The 21,651-nt window shown below is 40.4% G+C and overlaps 2 protein-coding genes across 2 annotated transcripts; one reads left to right on the top strand and one right to left on the bottom strand.

The window, feature by feature from the left end:
* Nucleotides 1–11,080: 11,080 nt before the first annotated feature.
* bco2b (beta-carotene oxygenase 2b) lies at nt 11,081–16,677 on the top strand (the record flags this gene model as incomplete). Its single annotated transcript, XM_079224934.1, has 12 exons — nt 11,081–11,117; nt 11,212–11,410; nt 11,512–11,723; nt 12,308–12,423; nt 12,596–12,698; nt 12,785–12,913; nt 13,548–13,708; nt 14,407–14,574; nt 14,776–14,910; nt 15,076–15,258; nt 15,392–15,502; nt 16,087–16,677. 12 exons carry the CDS (start codon nt 11,081–11,083, stop codon nt 16,201–16,203), a joined length of 1,671 nt encoding a protein of 556 aa, XP_079081060.1. The 3' UTR covers nt 16,204–16,677.
* An 833-nt stretch (nt 16,678–17,510) lies between these two features.
* tex12 (testis expressed 12) lies at nt 17,511–20,328 on the bottom strand (the record flags this gene model as incomplete). The annotated part of the gene is made up of 4 exons (XM_079224933.1): nt 17,511–17,655; nt 18,797–18,848; nt 19,768–19,876; nt 20,248–20,328. The coding sequence occupies 4 exons, from the start codon at nt 20,326–20,328 to the stop codon at nt 17,511–17,513; spliced, it is 387 nt and encodes a 128-aa protein (XP_079081059.1).
* Nucleotides 20,329–21,651: the final 1,323 nt, after the last annotated feature.

The following is a 21,651-nucleotide window of genomic DNA, read 5'->3' as shown; positions in this document are numbered from 1 at the left end:
ATGGAGGTAGAGTTCTCCTCATGATGGAGGTAGAGTTCTCCTCATGATGGAGGTAGAGTTCTCCTCATGTTGGAGGTAGAGTTCTCCTCATGATGGAGGTAGAGTTCTCCTCGTGTTGGAGGTAGAGTTCTCCTCATGATGGAGGTAGAGTTCTCCTCATGATGGAGGTAGAGTTCTCCTCATGTTGGAGGTAGAGTTCTCCTCATGATGGAGGTAGAGTTCTCCTCATGATGGAGGTAGAGTTCTCCTCATGATGGAGGTAGAGTTCTCCTCATGTTGGAGGTAGAGTTCTCCTCATGATGGAGGTAGAGTTCTCCTCATGTTGGAGGTAGAGTTCTCCTCATGTTGGAGGTAGAGTTCTCCTCATGATGGAGGTAGAGTTCTCCTCATGTTGGAGGTAGAGTTCTCCTCGTGTTGGAGGTAGAGTTCTCCTCATGTTGGAGGTAGAGTTCTCCTCGTGTTGGAGGTAGAGTTCTCCTCGTGTTGGAGGTAGAGTTCTCCTCATGATGGAGGTAGAGTTCTCCTCATGATGGAGGTAGAGTTCTCCTCGTGTTGGAGGTAGAGTTCTCCTCATGTTGGAGGTAGAGTTCTCCTCGTGTTGGAGGTAGAGTTCTCCTCATGTTGGAGGTAGAGTTCTCCTCGTGTTGGAGGTAGAGTTCTCCTCGTGTTGGAGGTAGAGTTCTCCTCGTGTTGGAGGTAGAGTTCTCCTCGTGTTGGAGGTAGAGTTCTCCTCATGATGGAGGTAGAGTTCTCCTCATGATGGAGGTAGAGTTCTCCTCATGATGGAGGTAGAGTTCTCCTCGTGTTGGAGGTAGAGTTCTCCTCATGTTGGAGGTAGAGTTCTCCTCGTGTTGGAGGTAGAGTTCTCCTCGTGTTGGAGGTAGAGTTCTCCTCATGTTGGAGGTAGAGTTCTCCTCGTGTTGGAGGTAGAGTTCTCCTCGTGTTGGAGGTAGAGTTCTCCTCGTGTTGGAGGTAGAGTTCTCCTCATGATGGAGGTAGAGTTCTCCTCATGTTGGAGGTAGAGTTCTCCTCATGATGGAGGTAGAGTTCTCCTCATGATGGAGGTAGAGTTCTCCTCATGTTGGAGGTAGAGTTCTCCTCGTGTTGGAGGTAGAGTTCTCCTCATGATGGAGGTAGAGTTCTCCTCATGATGGAGGTAGAGTTCTCCTCGTGTTGGAGGTAGAGTTCTCCTCATGATGGAGGTAGAGTTCTCCTCATGATGGAGGTAGAGTTCTCCTCATGATGGAGGTAGAGTTCTCCTCGTGTTGGAGGTAGAGTTCTCCTCATGTTGGAGGTAGAGGTATCCTCATGTTTTTTTGGGTTTTGTCAAGTTTGGTCCTTAAGACTGATAAGGTTTTTATTGTAGGGGATTTTAGTATTCATGTGGATGTCAGCAATGATAGCCTTAGTGTTGCATTTAGCTCATTGTTGGATTTGATTGGCTTCTGTCAGAAAGTACAGGAACTGACTCACTGTTTTAACTACATCCTCGACCTTGTTCTTACATATGGCATTGACGTGGAGCATTTAGTAGTGTTTCCACAGGACCCTCTTTTATCAGACCATTGCCTTATAACTTTTGAGTTTATACTACCGGATTGTACAGCGTTAGGCAAGAGCTTTTACACTAGATGTCTAACTGACGGTGCTGTTGCTAGATTTAAGGAAGCGATTCCTTCTGTATTTGATCCATTACCATGTCTCAATATAACAGAGGACTCCTGTGCTAACTTTATTCCCTCCCAGATTGATCAGCTCGTCGATGGTGCTACTGGCTCATTGAGAGTGACACTGGACTCGATAGCCCCTCTAAAAAAGAGGATCATTAAGCAAAGGAGGCTCGCTCCATGGTATAACCCTCAGACCCGCATGTTGAAGCAAGAATCACGGAACCTTGAGGGCATATGGCGTTCCAACGGTCTGGAGGAGTCCCGGTTGGTTTGGCGGGATAGTCTGAGAACATATAAGAAGGCCCTCCGTAATGCCAGAGGAGCCTACTACTCATCACTAATAGAGAAAAACAAGAGCAACCCTAGGTTTCTCTTTAGCACTGTGGCCAGGCTGGCTGAGAGTCATAGCTCGGTGGATCCGTGTATTCCTATAGACCTCAGTAGTAATGACTTCATGAACTTCTTCAATGGTAAGATTCTGGCTAGTAGAGGCAGGATCGGTGATCTAATGCCCTCGACTACTGCCGGTCCATCCTCAGGTGGGATGGCCATGGAGGAGGCTGTGGGCCCTGCTGTGTGTCTGGATGGATTTTTTACCATCAACCTCGACCAACTCTCTTCAATGGTTTCTACTTCTAAATTGTCTACCTGTCTCCTGGACCCTGTTCCGACTAAGCTGTTTAAGGAAGTTTTACCTTTAGTTAGTGCCTCTCTACTAGATATTATCAATGGGTCTTTACTAACGGGTCATGTACCACAGTCTTTTAAAGTAGCTGTAATTAAACCTCTTCTTAAGAAGCACACTCTGGATCCAGAGGTGTTGGCTAACTACAGACCTATCTCTAACCTTCCCTTCCTCTCTAAGATACTGGAGAAGGTAGTCGCAAACCAGTTGTGTGACTTTTTACATAACAATAGTTTATTTGACAAGTTTCAGTCAGGATTTAGAAAGCATCATAGCACAGAGACAGCACTAGTGACAATTACTAATGACCTTCTAGTTGCATCAGATAGGGGACTTGTCTCTGTACTGGTCTTGTTAGACCTTAGTGCAGCGTTTGACACCATTGACCATGACATCTTATTACAGAGACTAGACCAGTTGATTGGTATTAAAGGTACAGCAAAGGTAAAGGTACAGCTGGTTTAAGTTGTATTTATCAGATCAATCTCAGTTTGTATTTGTAAACGATGAGGCCTCGGTTACCACTGCCGTTCGCCATGGAGTTCCACAGGGTTCTGTGCTTGGACCAATTTTATTCACCTTATATATGCTTCCTTTATTATCAGAAAACACTCCATAAACTTTCACTGTTATGCCGATGATACTCAACTATATCTGTCGATCAAGCCAGATGAAACCCACCAGGTCGCCAAACTTTAAGCGTGTCTTAAAGACATCAAAACCTGGATGACCTGCAACTTCCTGCTGCTGAACTCGGACAAGACTGAAGTTATTTTACTCGGACCAGAACACCTCAGAAATCAAGTATCTGATGATATGGTTTCTCTGGATGGCATCGCTCTGGCATCTACCACCACCGTGAGGAATCTCAGAGTTATTTTTAACCAGGACCTGTCCTTTGGCTCCCACGTGAAACAGATCTCAAGGACTGCCTTTTTTCACCTACGGAACATCTCAAAGATCCGGCACATCCTGTCTCAAAGCGAAGCAGAAACATTGATCCATGCATTTGTTACCTCAAGACTGGATTACTGTAACTCCGTATTATCAGGCTGCTCCGGTAAATCCCTTGGATCTCTCCAGTTGATCCAGAATGCTGCAGCTCGTGTACTAACGAGGATGCGGAAGAGAGATCACATTACTCCTGTACTAGCTGCTTGCTACTGGCTTCCTGTAAGAAAAATCGAGAATCATATTTAAAATCCTTCTCCTTACCTACAAAGCCTTAATGCACCATCATATCTTAAGGACCTTATAGTGCCATATTACCCCACGAGAGCATTACGCTCACTGAATGCAGGGTTACTTGTGGTTCCCAGAGTGTTAAAAAGTAGGTTGGGGGCTAGAGCTTTCAGTTATCGGGCTCCTCTTCTGTGGAATCAGCTTCCACTTTCAGGCACGGTCAACTCATTTAAGAGTAGACTTAAGACTTTCCTCTTTGATGGCGCTTATAGTTAGGGCTGTTTCAGGCTTATAGTTAGGGCTGTTTCAGGCTTATAGTTAGGGCTGGCTCAGGTTTGCCCTGGTCCAGCCCCTAGATATGCTGCTATAGGCCTAGAATGCTGGGGGACATCTTAGGATACACTGAGCTCCTCCTTTCCTTCTCTTCCTCTTTCGCTCCTCCTCTCCTCTTCACCTCTTCTTTCTCTCCTTCTGGATAAATGATTGTCTCTTCAATGCACATTACTAACTCTACTTTCTTTTTCCATGGATTCATGGCTGCCTGGAACCGGGCCTGCCAGCTGCCATGGCCCTGCTGATGTCCCTCCTCTCTACCTCCTTCTGCTTAATGGGTCGTGGCTATCTGGATCATGGACCATGCCTACTACTCATTATATGAATAATTTCTGTCACATTCATTGAATGTGCTGTAACTCCGTTACGTTATTCATTCTGGCCACATGACATCTATTGCTTCTGTCCATCCGGGGAGAGGGATCCTCCTCTGTTGCTCTCCCTCAGGTTTCTTCCCCTCTTTTTCCCTGTGAAAGGGTTTTTACTATCCTTATTGGGGGAGTTTTTCCTGAACCGATGTGAGGTCCCGGGACAGGGATGTCATGTGTACAGACTGTAAAGCCCTCCGAGGCAAACTTGTATTTTTGATGTTGGGCTATATAAAATAAACTGAATTGAATTGAATATCCTCCACACTAGGCATTTGAACATATACAATTGCTGATCATATAGGTACTGTGATTCATTTTACAGTAAGCACACTGTGAAATATACTACAGCTACTTACTTGCTAATTGCTGCCAGCTAGTTACTGTAAATTCTACAGTAATCTTGTTGCAGTGTAGATAATATAAGATAAGATAGAACTTTATTTCACCTGAAAGGACATTGTTGTGCCAGAGTTTCATTCATCGCTGCTGCTCTAATCCTGCAAATGTCCCCACTGCAGAACTAATAAAGGAATATCTTATCTTATTAAAGGTTTCAACAGAAGAGCAGAAAATGACAATAAAATACAAATATAAACACATGTGAAAAGTGAAATAACAATTATTAAGTGTAGAAGAAAGAATACTGACGTTATTCCAAATAGAACACAATAGCAACAAGAGTAAGCAAAACACAGATTAAAAACAAAAGTATAAATACAAAGTATAAATAGTGATCCGGTGCAACATGGAAACTAAAGTAGAAAAAAAGCAATTTTGAGCATGATATTGAGAGAAAGGTTATTCTGCACGTAGATTAATTTTAATTAATTTTAAGAGCAGCAGATACATAGTTATGTTTTGCAATAAATAAATAAAAATCAGTCGCAGTAGATTTCAGCACCGAATGAGAACATTCAGATAAAAGGGAACTAAACCCTCAGTGTTTGCATGAAAGATGATGACTTTGCATCAATATGAAATATGTGGTTATCAGTGGAGAGGAATAACTTCCTTATCGGGAACCTGGTACCTTCTATCTGAGGGCGGTCGCACCAACAGGTTCACCTCAGAGTGACTTCAGGCAGGAGATAAACCCATGAAGAAGAAAGTAACGAGACAACAACGCACATATTACCACATGCATCACGTTTCATAAACCCACTTCAGGGAGGAGTCAGCAGATTGTGACAGATTATCAGTGAGTTGTTAGGTCAAGAAAGATATCATATATAATATATAATGTATAATGTATAATGTATAATATATAATGTACAATGTATAGTATATAGTGTACAATGTATAATATAAAGACAGGTGTGAAGCAAGACGTCAATGTTGATTTATTTGTTACATAACTTCCATTTATTTTAACCCAATTTCATCATATTTATTAATACATGTACATGTATCATGTACTTGTGCATGTATTATGTACTTGTGTGTACATGTAGTGTGTACATGTTTGTACATGTATGTACTTGTACATACATGTATGTACATGTACGTACTTGTACGTGTACGTACATGTATGTACAAGTACATACATACATGTACAAGTACGTGCCCTAAATCACCAGCCTCAGAGATGTAAACATTTCTGTTTTCCCTCGTGAGTCGGATGATGAACAGCAGTAAATATTGAACTTTGAATATTGCTGTTTGGCCGAAAACTGAACTCTACTTGAATGCTAATAAACGTTGTTATTGTTCCTCCCACCCTGTGATAACCTACAGGGGCATAAAGGAGATAAAGAAGCTGCAGCAGAGACCTGAACCAGATAAAGAAGCTGCAGACTTCTCCTCTGCAGCTCCAGCATATGAAACATCCTGAGGTTATTATGTTTCATATGTTTTTATGCAGTGGACAAAGTGTCCCTTTCTGCTGGTGTCTGTGTGAGTGGATCTTTGTTGAGCGAAGCCCAGAGGCCTCGCCCACTGTTTATTATGGGATGCGATGTGCCGGGCCTTTCCCTCTATTTTCTGCTTCACTTGTCTGCTTCATGAACACAAATTATATCATAATTATATTATATTAATTCATTACGAAGCACCGTATGATGATTTAAAGAACAACAACATTTAAACCTGTTGGTGATGCATTCATTACATTTATTATGTTTACGTGTGACTTTGCTCGATATTCCCAATATTTTCTATTTTTAAATGTGCTTTATTTGCTTTCTCTCCGAGAATTATATGAAAACGATTGATTCCAGGCTCATGTTTGTGTATTAATATATATAATATTTTATTTTGCTTATTTATTTAACCTTTATGAAGTTCCGCTGATGACAACGTGGTGTAATTTCTGATGATGCTGGCTACATATCATACAGGAAATCATTTCATAATCACAAAACAATGAAATACAGTTATTAATAATAACAATAATAATGTAAAAAAGCAGCTACCATCAATAGCCGTATTACACGTACAATGTTTTAGTTTGACACTAGTTTGAGATCCATCAGGTTTTATGTTTTATTTTGGACGATTCAGGCAACTTTTCATTTAAAATATTAATGAATTTGTAATTTTAAGTTTAGGCTTTTTAAATGTTTTCTTTTTGGATGATTCGGGCTACTTTGAATTAAAAATATATATACATTTTCAATTTTAAGTTCAGGCTTTTTGACGTTTTAATTTTGGACGGTTCAGATTACTTTGATTTTAAATTTGTAATACATTTTGAATTTTGAGTTCAGGCTTTTCAAATGTTTTGTTTTTGGACGATTCAGGCTACATTAAATTATTATTTTTTAATAAATTTTCTATTTTAAGTTTGGGCTTTTTGGTGGTTTGTTTTTGGACGATTCAGGCTACTTTTAATTTTAATTTTGAGTTTAGGCTTTTAAAATGTTTTATTTTTGGACGATTCAGGCTACATTGAATTAAAAACAATTATAAATTTTCTATTTTAAGTTTGGGCTTTTTGGTGGTTTCTTTTTGCCTTTATTATCTAAACAGACAAACAACAAGTGGTGGATCTCGCCCAAGAACATTTCCGTATGCGGTCTGCAGGAGCCGCGGAATCAAACCGCCGATCTTCTGTCTCTCAGCTACAACCGTCCCCCATATTAAATTAGATCTAGTAGATTATGTTATATTAGCATAAACCTTGAGATAAAGATGGTAATTCTGTACAGAGTTCTGGAAAAAGAAAATAATGAAACAAACAAACAACAAACAACGAGCCCATTGTGAGCGTTGTTGCCAGGGTAACAGCTGTTCTAAATAACTCCATATTTCCATCAGCTGTCAGTCAACAGCTACAAGCTGCTCTTGTTCCCGTCTCGCCGAAGCGGGAATTTCTGCGGTCAAAATGTCCCAAAAGAGCCAAAGACGAGAGCGAAGAAATTAATGTTTGAGAAGCGAACAATCTGTCATCACAAGTTCTTTCATCGCCACAAATCAGAAGAGTCAGCGCGGCTAAAGCGTCGAGACGAGCGGTGTCCTGGAGCATGTGAAGGAGTTCCTGCAGAACTAAACGCCTCCACTGTAAAGTGAAATCAGGTTCAATTCATCTCGCTTACACCAGTTCTTTTGGTGGGAATTTCCTGGATGACATCATAACTGCTCCGGTGGGGAAACTGACTTTAGCTGGACGTCCATCCAGAGTGAAGGTCTGTTTCCTTCCTAAGGGAAGAGTTCTGACCCTTTGATCTGTAGGTTAGATATAGAGGCTGCAGCCGCCCGTTAGCCTAGCTTAGCACAAAGACTGGAAGCGGGGGGAAACGGCTAGCGTGTTTCTCAGACGACAGCTCAGAGTCGAGAAAAAGTCCGACACACTTATGTCTTGGTGTATTCCTGGTCCTCTATAGACCTCAGTCTAGTCCTGGTCCTCTATAGTCTCAGTCTAGTCCTGGTCCTCTATAGACCTCAGTCTAGTCCTGGTCCTCTATAGACCTCAGTCTAGTCCTGGTCCTCTATAGACCTCAGTCTAGTCCTGGTCCTCTATAGACCTCAGTCTAGTCCTGGTCCTCTATAGACCTCAGTGTAGTCCTGGTCCTCTATAGACCTCAGTCTAGTCCTGGTCCTCTATAGACCTCAGTCTAGTCCTGGTACTCTATAGTCTCAGTGTAGTCCTGGTCCTCTATAGACCTCAGTCTAGTCCTGGTCCTCTATAGACCTCAGTGTAGTCCTGGTCCTCTATAGTCTCAGTCTAGTCCTGGTCCTCTATAGTCTCAGTCTAGTCCTGGTCCTCTATAGTCTCAGTCTAGTCCTGGTCCTCTATAGACCTCCGTCTAGGCCTGGTCCTCTATAGACCCCTGGTTCCCGGTTCTGGTGAAACCAGATGATGTCATGCAGGTTCATCAGAACCTCCTTCAGCTCAGACTCCAGCAGAGACCAGTCCACCGTGGACAGACCCGCTGGAGGGAAGGGGGTCGCAGGAGAACCAGAACCAGGACTAAGAGGACCAGACCTGCTGCAGTAAAACAAGAGGTGTTCTAAAGGGACCCTGGTGCTCAGAGACACTACCACTTTAGTCCACAGGGGGCGACAGAACCAACACAACATGAAAGACAATCGGCTCGTTTGAGATGAGCCAGTTCTGTGCAGAATTGATCGCCAGCGATCGGCGTGCAATGCATGCTGGGTAGATTTGTGTCCGACTTGCACTGACGTCATGCACACGTGGTCAACGATAATCTCACGAGATCAAGGCGGCCATCGATTTCAGAGCCAGGCACCGCAGTAGCTCTCCACCACCTGCATGGCCCAGTGCATGATGGGAAACGCCTGGCTGTCGCCACACCAGAGAGCTGATTGGCTATTAGATCTGACAGCAAACACCACGTGTTGTAGAAAATCGCTGGATTGTTCACTATTAGTCTCAGGTTTAATCTAAAAACATATCTTGTGTGGTTGATAATAATAAATATTATTTATATAACACATATCAAAACCACCAATAATGTATTTCACAGGCAGACATACAAAGAACAAAGGATGCAGCTACACACATATTTCTACATGAATATATATTTCTAAACACGTATGAATAAATCCAAGCGTGATCTGTAAACTACAAGTAGTCATTTTTTCTGTGACTTCCTGTGTATAATTTGAAGGCAGCCTAAAACTGTCCGACTTGATTGCAGTTTGTTGGATTCCAGGCAACATTTCTATTAACACATTACCATGTTAATATAATTTGCACCCTGATTATCAAGCGTGGCTAGAATGTCAAGAGAAGTAAACAACTTTCTGGAACAGAACTTGCCTTTCAGGGCTTTATGTGGCGCTGATATATAAATACGCTTATCACATGTACAGCGCCTCAATGTATGTCCTCATAAAGGGGCGGGGCAAAGCGGTTATGGTTCCCGTGGGCCCTGAAACGTGGAGCAGGTCACTGAGAGTACAAGGTGAGGGTTCTTCTCAAAGGTCGCAGACATGCCGGTCTGGTTGACAACGGAATCTAAATTGCTCATCAGATTATGTCGTAATTAACCTGTTCTTTCAGGCTTCATAAATATTTTGACCAAAGGATTTCCATGACTTTTAACCAAATGTCAATGATTCTTTACCAAATTTCCATGACTTTTCCATGATTTTCAACCAAATTTCCATGATTTTTAACCAAGATTTTGAGCCAAACAATGAGAATACAAAGCATACAGTAAACCTTAAATGACTCAAATGAATGAGACAATAGTTTGATTAAAAGAATAAACATCTATATAGATGCCTGTATGTATGCCTGCTTATATTCTGAGTCTTTCTTTTAAAAGCATATTCATTATTTCAAACTCAGCGTAAATGAACGACATGAACACATGAATATAACACATTTACATGAACACATGAATATAACACATTTACATGACTTTTCCAGGTTTTCAATGACCGTAAGAAACCTGTCTTTATATTTAATTTTTATTGCAACAGGATGAAGGACATTTAGATCACCGAATTACAATTATTTGGTTGATGCTATTGGCTGGTTTGTTTTGTATTTATTTCTTTGTTTTATGTTGTCTTTAACTTTTTGCTTTTAGTGCTGGTTCTGGCGCCCCCTGTGGACTGCAGTGGTAGTGTCTCTGAGCACCAGAGTCCCTTTAGAAAACCTCTCATTTACTCAGACTGCAGGTCCAAGGCTGCAGGTGAAACCGGATCTAGTCCACGGTGGACTGGTCTCTGCTGGAGTCTAAAAAACTAATGTGCACCTGCAGCTTGAAACCGTCAATAAAATCCAGTTTCATTACTTCATATTCATGTGATGAATATGCAGATGTCAACTAGAGGGTTCTAAGCAGAAATAAAGAGGAAAATGGTTCTAATAATCACCATAGAACCCAGAGTGAGTCAGCACTTTGTCAGTGAAAGTCAACAGGTTTTTGCTTCGGGAGATGTCAACGTGTTGTTCTGCATCAGTAAACACCCTCTGGGAGTTTAAAGATTCAACGTGTCTTAAAAAACAAGCGGCTCATCGAGCGACGAGTCTCACGGCAGTTTTGGTCACGAAACAAATAAATGTATTTCTTTTCAGTTTTCCAGTCTCCCTAAACCAATTTAGTTCGGTTGTGTCGTGCAGAGACCACGACACAACAGAACTAAAGCGGTTTAGGGAAAACTTCACTGTCGGGCCTAAAAATAAGTAGACACACTTCAGTTCAGGGCCAGAACAAGTGATTATCTCTGTGAATGAGTTACCACTTGTTTCTTCTTGTCAAACAAGACTTCTGTTTTGCAGATTGTTATGCAAGCGTGAAATCGTGGCTTGGTAGCCGACTTATCTGGTGGATTTTTGGGGCGTTTCACAAGCAGGAGGACAGTATAAAGCTGAGTCAGCGCTGGAGAAGAGAAACACACTCAAGAGAGACGAAGCTGCAGCCATGGACACCATCACTCGTACGCAGAACCGTCCCCGAGGTAACCGCTCGATCCTGCAAAACATGCAGCATTTCAACTTCTAATCAAGGCTTTTATTCTGAAAATTTGATTGTTTCTTTTCCCTCTCCGATAGAGCTCAAGAAGTCCAAGTCAAGGAACAACATCAACCGCTTCACGAACGTACACGGCCTGCCATGCATCGAGAAGATCGTGAGCTCGGTGGAGGACACCCCCGAGCCCATCGGCACCGTCATCACCGGCTCGATCCCCGAGTGGATCAACGGGAGCTTCCTGAGGAACGGGCCGGGGAAGTTCGAGATCGGAAACCAGAGGTGAGTTCTTCTTGAAGGCTTTTTATTTTATTTCTTCAACGCAGAGACAGCATCACAAACGCTGACTCCTCTCTCCTCTCTCCTTTCTCCTCTCTCCTCAGGTTCAACCACTGGTTTGACGGCATGGCGCTCCTGCACCAGTTTAAAATAGTCGGTGGTCGGGTGACGTACAAAAGCCGCTTCCTGTCCAGCGACAGCTTCAAGGCCAACAAGGAGCAGAACCGCATCGCGGTGTCGGAGTTCGGTACGGTGAACGTGCCGGATCCCTGCAAGAACTTCTTCCAGCGCTTCCTGTCCCGGTTTGAAATGCCAAGTGAGTCATTTTAACTTTCTACTTTTAACCCTTTAAGTCCACACCCTAACCCTAATAACCCTAACCCTAACCCCAAACCTAACCCCTAATCCTATCCTATTTATTGTTTGAGTTGTGTTTAGAAGTTGTACATCGGGATTATATATTATTGTAGCCCAGATTTTTATGTTTAATTTGATACCTAACATGTTTGTTAGGTACAACAAAAAAGGTTATTATGAATAAATAAAATATTAATAATAATAGTAAAATAAAACAAACAAAGGGTCCCCCGATCGGGGGACCCTTTGTTTGGGTTATTGTTATTAATATTTTATTTATTCATAATAACCTTTTTTTTCAAGGATATATGTGTTCATGCTTGGATTTTCAGATTTGTTCTGTTCTGTTTAAAAAACAAAAACAATTATTGTTATTATATTTCACATTTATTATAATAATTATATTTATTTATTATATTTTTTTTCCAAGGATATAAGTGTTTATGCCGGGTCAACATCCCAAGAAAATATTAGCTTTAATTTGACCTGTGTTCTGTTTTGCTGAGTTATTGTCGTCAACTCCTTGCTTCTTCTTCCCTGCAGAGGCCTCAGATAACGCCAACGTGAGCTTTGTGACCTACAAAGGGGATTATTACGTCAGCACGGAGACCAACGTCATGCACAAGGTGGACCCGGAGACCCTGGAGACCACTAAGAAGGTAACGACCCTGTTGGTGTGAAATCTGTTGCTGCTGGTGAACCTGCAGAGACTCAATCTGTCGGTCTTATGACGGCAATGGAAACGTTGTCGTTGTGCGATAATCTGCTGAATAAAACCATAAAGTGTAAAGCGTTGACGAAGTCTTTGCGCTCCTTGTTTGCACCCATCAGGTGGACTGGAGCAAATTCATTGCGGTGAACGGAGCGACCGCCCACCCTCACACCGAGCCGGACGGCACCACGTACAACATGGGGAACTCCTACACCCCCAAAGGTACCACGAGAGGAAGCCACCACACAATCAGTGTGTCCTCGTGTTGCCTTCAGGGTACAAATCAGAGGCTGCTTCTTTCTCCACAGGAGCGAGCTACAACATCATCCGAGTGCCGCCGACCAAGGCGTCCGCCGGGGACACCCTGGAGGGAGCTACGGTGCTGTGTTCGATCCCCTCGCTGGACAAGAGCAAACCGTCCTACTACCACAGCTTCGGTGAGCCGATTAAAAAGTTCTTGAATTCGCCGGGACTGTAGAGACGTTTAGGGAAGTTAGGTTTGACTTCCTGTGAGGATGGTTTTGATATGTTTGTATATGATAAGTATACTGACCCTATTAAGTGGACTAGGTATCTGAATCCATTCAGTGGCAGCAATCCAGAGAAAACTTAAATAAAAATTCCACTTTATGTTCCAAAAAAAGTTCCACTTTAATGGTGGTTCAATACCCTCTTATTCAATTACCTTGATTTTCTTTGAAGGAAATTATTCTACATAAACTATAAAAAGTATAAAAATAATTTCTTTGGTACTTTCTTTGTCATATTTTCAATAATTGCTGGGTAATATTGATATTGTCCAATGTTAACTACCGTACGCAACTGGCGATTATTTTCCATTATAAATGAATGGCCCAATTATTATTTGATCGATTAACCATTTCACCCCTGAAATGTCGAAATATTGTAAAATAAATCCCATCACGACATCTTCTTCTTCTTGTTTTTGTCCAAATGGTTGACTTTTACTATGAAATATCAGGTAGAGAAACATCCTATTTCACAATGTTTGCTTTGCTCTGTGTTGGTTCCACTTGCTCTAAAACTGGACTCTTCTGACTCCATCTGCAGCGATGTCGGAGAACTACGTGGTGTTCATCGAGCAGCCCATCAAGATGGACCTGCTGAAGATCGTGACGGGAAAGCTGAGGGGGAAGAGCATCAGCGACTGCTTCCGCTGGGACCCGAAGCTCAACACCATCTTCCACCTGATCCACAAGCAGACCGGCGTGGTGAGTCTCCGGGGCCTCGAGTCCGTTCACCGCGCCTCGTGGACGCCTTGGTTCTTAGTTCTTACCTTCGTTCTTACCTTGGTTCATAGATCTTACCTTGGTTCTTAATTCTTACCTTGGTTCTTAGTTCTTACCTTGGTTCTTAGTTCTTATCTTGGTTCTTAGGTCTTACCTTGGTTCTTAATTCTTACCTTGGTTCTTAGGTCTTACCTTGGTTCTTACCTTGGTTCTTAGGTCTTACCTTGGTTCTTAATTCTTACCTTGGTTTTTAGGTCTTACCTTGGTTCTTAGTTCTTACCTTGGTTCTTAGTTCTTATCTTGGTTCTTAGGTCTTACCTTGGTTCTTAGGTCTTACCTTGGTTCTTAGTTCTTACCTTGGTTCTTAGTTCTTACCTTCGTTCTTAGTTCTTATCTTCATTCTTACCTTCGTTCTTAGTTCTTATCTTCATTCTTACCTTCGTTCTTAGTTCTTACCTTCGTTCTTACCTTGGTTCTTAGTTCTTACCTTCGTTCTTAGTTCTTATCTTCATTCTTACCTTCGTTCTTAGTTCTTACCTTCGTTCTTACCTTGGTTCTTAGTTCTTACCTTCGTTCTTAGTTCTTATCTTCATTCTTACCTTCGTTCTTAGTTCTTACCTTCGTTCTTAGTTCTTACCTTCATTCTTCGTTCTTACATTCCTTCCTCTCTCTGTGTTCAGGTGAGCTCCCTGAAGTACATCGCCAAGCCGCTGTCCACTTTCCACCAGATCAACGCGTACGAGGAAGACGGCTTCTTGATCTTAGACATGTGCGCCTCGGACGACGGCGAAGCGATCACCAACTACAACGTCCAGAACCTGCGCAAGTCCGGAGAGGACCTTGACGAGGTGAGCGAGTTCAGTGAAGGATTCAGTTGTAGCCTGAAGAAAAACCAGAATCCATCAACACTACTACTAAATACCAATACACATTGGTTTTTAGCTGGTTTCAGGGGTTTAGTTGGAGTGCTTTGGTTGCTTTTGGTATTTTTTGATGAACATCACGTTGGTTTGTTGAGGCTGTAAAGATATTTTCTATTTCCTCATCAGGTGTACAACACCTTGTGCAGAGTCTTCCCACGGCGCTTCGTTCTGCCTCTAAATGTGGACCAAGAGACGCCCTACGGCAAGAACCTGAACCCGCCCGGCAGCACGGCCACTTCCATAAGAATCGCCAAAGAAAAGGTAGGCAAACAATATGTATCCACACATATATGACTTGATGTTTTATGTTTATATCTATTTGATTGGTAGAATTACCAAAGACGGGAAAGCTGTCTTCTTAACCTTTTGATCTCATTTTAAATGACCTATAATTACATTGTTGCTTTCCTTTTTCTCTCCGTACAGGTCTTTTGTACCCATGAGGACCTCCACGGAGAGGATCTAAACCAGTATGGAGGTCTGGAGTTCCCTCAGATCAACTACGGCAAGTACAACACCCACCGATACCGCTACTTCTATGGCTGCGGCTTCAGGCATCTGGTCGGAGACTCGCTGATCAAGATGGACCTCAACGGGAAACACATGAAGGTGAGTTGGATTTATTTCTCTCCCCAATATGTTACAGGAATATTGCACATGAATATAATGCACATGAATATTAACATTCTTTAAAAGTGAACTACCGAACTTGAACTCATGAGAAAATCCTGTTTCCTCACAGGTTTGGGAAGAAGCCGGGCTTTATCCCTCCGAACCGGTCTTCGTCCCGTCCCCCGATGCCACGGAGGAGGACGATGGCGTCGTCATGTCTATCGTCATCACACCCAATAAGGTCGGTCACGTCAGCCAGAAATCTATTTCTCATTTTGTAACGGCAGCGGGTTTTTAATCGCAAGCCCCGCCCCCTTTCCCGGTTGACCACCAAGGTACCTTCATTTTGGGGGAGTGTAAAAACTATGTACGGAGAAACAAATACTTGTTTTAATCCCGTTTTTAATTGTGCCACGAAAGACGCACGTGAAGTTTGCCAGTTCAAAACGTCAAGAAAGTCGTAAAAAATACGTAATTAGACAGAATACAAACCAAAAAGTGGCAATAGCGAAGCAACGATGCCGGCGTGTGTTTCCGTAGAAAGATGTTATCACGCAAACACAACGGGTGTTGTTCGTTCTTCAGGTACGATAACGTTACATCTGGAACATAGCTACGCTAGCTAGCTAGCGTACGTTGTGCTAAGTATTACTACGCCAAACTTTTCTCAACAAGCTAAATTATTTTTTAAATTGACAAACATCCTATGTTTATATGACACAAGTCTCTATCATACTTTCTCCCAAAAAAGGGGCGGGACTTCCTCTATGTACGATCCAAATCCCCAAATGGAAAGCTTCAACTTTGTCCCAACCCTTTTTCCAGGACAAGAGCACGTTCCTGCTGGTCCTGGATGCCAAGACGTTCGAGGAGCTTGGCCGAGCGGCGGTGCCCGTCAACATCCCCTACGGCTTCCACGGCACGTTCAATGCCACGGCGTAAACGTGGAAAGAAGTTATAAACTATGTAAATATCGTCTGTCTCAAAGTTGTTCTCTGTCTTATCGCACACGTGCATTTGAGAGGTCACTACATATGTATGAATGTAAAAAAAAAAAGTGTATTCATATGTTTACTGTTATTGAAGCTAAATAGATGTACATTGTTCTTTGTATACTTTTAAACCGTTGTTTTGAATATTTCAGTTAAAATGCATATTAAAAATGAGGGCTGCGGAAATGAAGAACTTGCAATAAAAAAAATTAAGCAGCAGAAGAAAAAAAAAAGTTCAGATTCAGTTCAAGTTCAGCAAATCTTTATGGCGTCCTGTTGCAAGAACGAGGAAGTGATAAAGCGAATGCGTTGACGCAGCTTTGGCACCGAGCCAACATGCTGGAGAACGAATATGTCGATGTGATTAATGAGTGACTCGTGCATGAGTTTTAATATGTACATTTTTAAATGCATTCATGAAACATATAAATAAAGAAAACTTGACTTAAACATCCAGTCTATGTGCACTCATTAATTTCTCCTTGTAGTAATAATATATATATGAAAAAATTATTCCCAAAACACGACACCAATATTACAGCTTCTTAATATTTCTCAGTAATTGTTATCGTCTATATATTTATGAAACTTGACAAGTGGTGCACTTGCTCCCTCTGCTTGCCGGCCATTTGTCTTAATACTGCTTTTTACACCAATTTAAAAACAAAAACAGAAGAAGAATAAAGCAGGAAAGGTAGAAGAAGTGGTCGCCTGAAAAGAGAAACTTTGTTGAAATTCCCTCTTTTATTTATTTTTTACATATCAACAAAGACAACATGTAACATGTCTTATGATGGACACTTTAATTATTTATGAACAGCAACACAAACGTTTTGTATAAAGAATCAAAAGTGACAAATATTCAATTCAAAAGAAGCTTTTACAAAAATTCATAACAGTTGACACATATTAGTGTCTCTTATTAGTTTATAGGAATGTTGCAAGAACTGCAGAACAATCAATAAAACATTCACATGTTTTTTAGTCAGAACTCACAGTTGTGCCCGTTAGCTAGGAGCAGCGTTAGCTAGAAGCAGCGTTAGCTAGGAGCAGCGTTAGCTAGAAGCAGCGTTAGCCGAGCAGCGTTAGCTAGAAGCAGCGTTAGCTAGGAGCAGCGTTAGCTAGAAGCAGCGTTAGCTAGGAGCAGCGTTAGCTAGAAGCAGCGTTAGCTAGAAGCAGCGTTAGCCGAGCAGCGTTAGCTAAGAGCAGCGTTAGCTAGAAGCAGCGTTAGCCGAGCAGCGTTAGCTAGGAGCAGCGTTAGCCGAGCAGCCGCTCAGAGATCAGAGACAACGTTTGTCTCAGACGCTTCTTCTTCTCCTTCAGGTACGACTCCAGATTCTGAGCTTCAGTCAGAAGACCTTCAAGCTTCTTCATCTGAGACGTGTCTGCTGCCGCGCGCTCACTGAGGTTAATAAAGAAGATGAAGGTCTTAGTTATGTTTAATAAAGAAGATGAAGGTCTTAGTTATGTTTAATGAAGAAGATGAAGGTCTTAGTTATGTTTAATAAAGAAGATGAAGGTCTTAGTTATGTTTAATGAAGAAGATGAAGATCTTAGTTATGTTTAATAAAGAAGATGAAGGTCTTAGTTATGTTTAATAAAGAAGATGAAGGTCTTAGTTATGTTTAATAAAGAAGATGAAGGTCTTAGTTATGTTTAATGAAGAAGATGAAGGTCTTAGTTATGTTTAATAAAGAAGATGAAGGTCTTAGTTATGTTTAATGAAGAAGATGAAGGTCTTAGTTATGTTTAATGAAGAAGATGAAGGTCTTAGTTATGTTTAATAAAGATGATGAAGGTCTTAGTTATGTTTAATAAAGAAGATGAAGGTCTTAGTTATATTTAATAAAGAAGATGAAGGTCTTAGTTATGTTTAATAAAGAAGATGAAGGTCTTAGTTATGTTTAATAAAGAAGATGAAGGTCTTAGTTATGTTTAATAAAGAAGATGAAGGTCTTAGTTATGTTTAATAAAGAAGATGAAGGTCTTAGTTATGTTTAATAAAGAAGATGAAGGTCTTAGTTATGTTTAATAAAGAAGATGAAGGTCTTAGTTATGTTTAATAAAGAAGATGAAGGTCTTAGTTATGTTTAATAAAGAAGATGAAATACTTAGTTATGTTTAATAAAGAAGATGAAGGTCTTAGTTATGTTTAATAAAGAAGATGAAATACTTAGTTATGTTTAATAAAGAAGATGAAGGTCTTAGTTATGTTTAATGAAGAAGATGAAGGTCTTAGTTATGTTTAATGAAGAAGATGAAGGTCTTAGTTATGTTTAATAAAGAAGATGAAGGTCTTAGTTATGTTTAATAAAGATGATGAAGGTCTTAGTTATGTTTAATAAAGAAGATGAAGGTCTTAGTTATGTTTAATGAAGAAGATGAAATACTTAGTTATGTTTAATAAAGAAGATGAAATACTTAGTTTTCAAATAACTAAATTCAGCTGGCTGAAGACTCCCAGCTCAACTCAATAATAAAACCTTCCAAGGAGTCCAGAGTAACGGACTCTACCGAGTGGATCCTGTGATCTAATGACCTACCTGAACACTTCAGCAAACTTGGAGAACATCATGCCGAAGTCTTTGCAGGCATCTGGAACGACAACAGGAAGGACGCTGCCATCGTCACTCCAGAAACGTGTCCACAGTCACACCAGAGTCATTATTCCAACCTGTAACCAGACTCAGGGGTCTGGAGCCACTGCGGTTTGAACTGGTGGTGACGTGATGAAACATGCTGGATGTCCTGCACTAGGTAGCTACCACGTGATTAAGGTCACTAAAACACGTTAGAATTGTTAATAGTTGTTTAAACAAATGTAATAACAATAAATAACCACAAAGAAATAAGAATGAATTGAATAGGATTGTCTGATTTATGTTTTCTGTTTGTTTTTTGGTCAAAAATTCTAATAAAAACACATTGAATCTGTAGACTTCTGCCTAATAGTCTTATTGTTGCCATTTGATGCCTAAATAAGTACATTTATTATTATTTTTTAACTTAATGCTTTTCCCATTTCCTGGTCCACATGGTAGTGGCCTCTAGCTCACGCTGCTGCACGGTGTGCGTCTGGCAGTGAGGTGTGCGTCTGGCAGTGAGTTGTGCGTCTGGCAGTGAGTTGTGCGTATGGCAGTGAGTTGTGCGTCTGGCAGTGAGGTGTGCGTCTGGCAGTGAGTTGTGCGTCTGGCAGTGAGTTGTGCGTCTGGCAGTGAGTTGTGCGTCTGGCAGTGAGTTGTGCGTCTGGCAGTGAGTTGTGCGTATGGCAGTGAGGTGTGCGTCTGGCAGTGAGGTGTGCGTCTGACAGTGAGTTGTGCGTCTGGCAGTGAGGTGTGCGTCTGACAGTGAGTTGTGCGTATGGCAGTGAGGTGTGCGTCTGGCAGTGAGGTGTGCGTCTGGCAGTGAGGTGTGCGTCTGACAGTGAGTTGTGCGTATGGCAGTGAGTTGTGCGTCTGGCAGTGAGTTGTGCGTCTGGCAGTGAGGTGTGCGTCTGGCAGTGAGTTGTGCGTACCTGCAGTTGTTGCCTGGAATAGACCTGCAGACTCCGGAGTGAAGGGCGCAGGAGGAGTCTTCTTCTTTTTGGGCGGAGAGCTGTCCTGACCTGCAGCAGCGCGCTGCATCTATTGCAACGAGGAAAACAACGTTTACGAGCTGCAGCGATCAATCCATGAGTCGTCTTCATAAATTGTCGATTGATTGAGTCTGGAATATTTTTTGTCAAAATGATCTGATAGCAGCTTCTTAAACGTGAATATCTTCTGGTTTCTCTCCTCTTCTATGACAGTAAACTGACATTTTATAGAGCAAACTAGTTTTAAATGAATCAACAATGAAAATAAATGCTAGTTATCTATTAATCTCAATAAAAAAGCACAAAAAATGACTTTCATTATTATAAATATGTTATTATTAATTAGTCACATTCCCATATACTTTCATCTACTTAAATAAAATATTAGAATTGTTGTAAGTTCATAGGAAAGCCTCTTACCTCTTCGCGTGTCTGTTTGGAGCCCTTGTTGTTGTTTCCTGCCCTCTTGCTGGTCATCTTTTCTATAATCTGCTCTGCCATCGCCGCTGATTCTTTTATTGAGACGTTAATGTTTCTGCAAATGAGAAGTCAAGACATTTTAATTACATTTTAATTACTGCTAGTTTGTAAATCACAAATGTGTATTTGTCTCATAACACCGTCACAGAGAGCTACAGTCACTCATACTTATAGTTCTTGTATTTGATATATATATTTTACAATATTATTACTTATTAATCCCAAAAAGGGATTTTTATGTACAATATATACAAATACATATATACAAATATATATATATATATATATATATATATATATATATATATATATATATATATATATACAATATATACAAATAATTTTATAAAATAGAATAATATTAAATCAACTAACAAAATAAATAATAAATTAAGTAACACAAATTAAAAGAATAACACAATGATTGATTTATAAAAAAATAATAACAAAAAACAGAATACTATTAAATTAAATCACAAAGAATAAAATAATATTAGAATAACTAACAAAAATAGAATAATATTAAATTAACTAACAAAAAATAGAATAATATTAAATTAACAAAAGAAATTGAATAATATTAAATGAACTAACACAAAATAATAAATTAACTAACACAAAATTCAATAATATTAGAATAACTAACAAAAATAGAATAATATTAAATGAACTTCTAAAAAATAAAATAATAATAAATTAACTAACAGAAAATATAATAATAATATATATGAAAAAAACGAACAACAAATAGAATATAAAACATGATAATATTCATGTCTGGTTAGTTCATATATAATAATTTAATAATAAATGTTAGCTAGATAAAAGCTGTGTGGCTCAATATAAGGTGAACAAAACATTGTATATCTTCTTGTTAGTTAACTCCTCATTAAACAGTTAAACATCTTCATCCTCATCCAACTAGTTAACACAGAGCTTGATTAAATGTTAAGTTAATAAGTAAACTAGTCACTAGCTTACCTGCTAACTAGCTAACTAGCTAACGTTATATGTACTAGCTAGCTAGTTAACCTCACTAGCTAACCTAGTTAGTTAACATTAGTTACATTAATAACGCCACTAGTTAACTTTACTTACGCGGTCTGAGGTGAAGAGTTGGATGTTTCTTGTACTCATTAAACAGAATAACTGTTATTTATGTTATTTATGTGTTATTTATGTTATTTCTGGAGTTTGAGCATTAAGTGAAAATAACGTCCTGCGTGTCCGATGGAGTGCTGCGTTCAAGGACTGCAGTAAAATCCGCACGTCTACTTCTGCAAGTTAAAGAGGCGGGTAATATATATAACGCAATATATATATATATATATATATATATATATA

The sequence above is a fragment of the Taurulus bubalis genome, assembly GCF_910589615.1.
Source record: "Taurulus bubalis genome assembly, chromosome: 10".
NCBI lineage: Eukaryota > Metazoa > Chordata > Actinopteri > Perciformes > Cottidae > Taurulus > Taurulus bubalis.
Note: the sequence above shows the minus strand (reverse complement) of the source record. Positions and strands in the feature narration are given on the sequence as shown.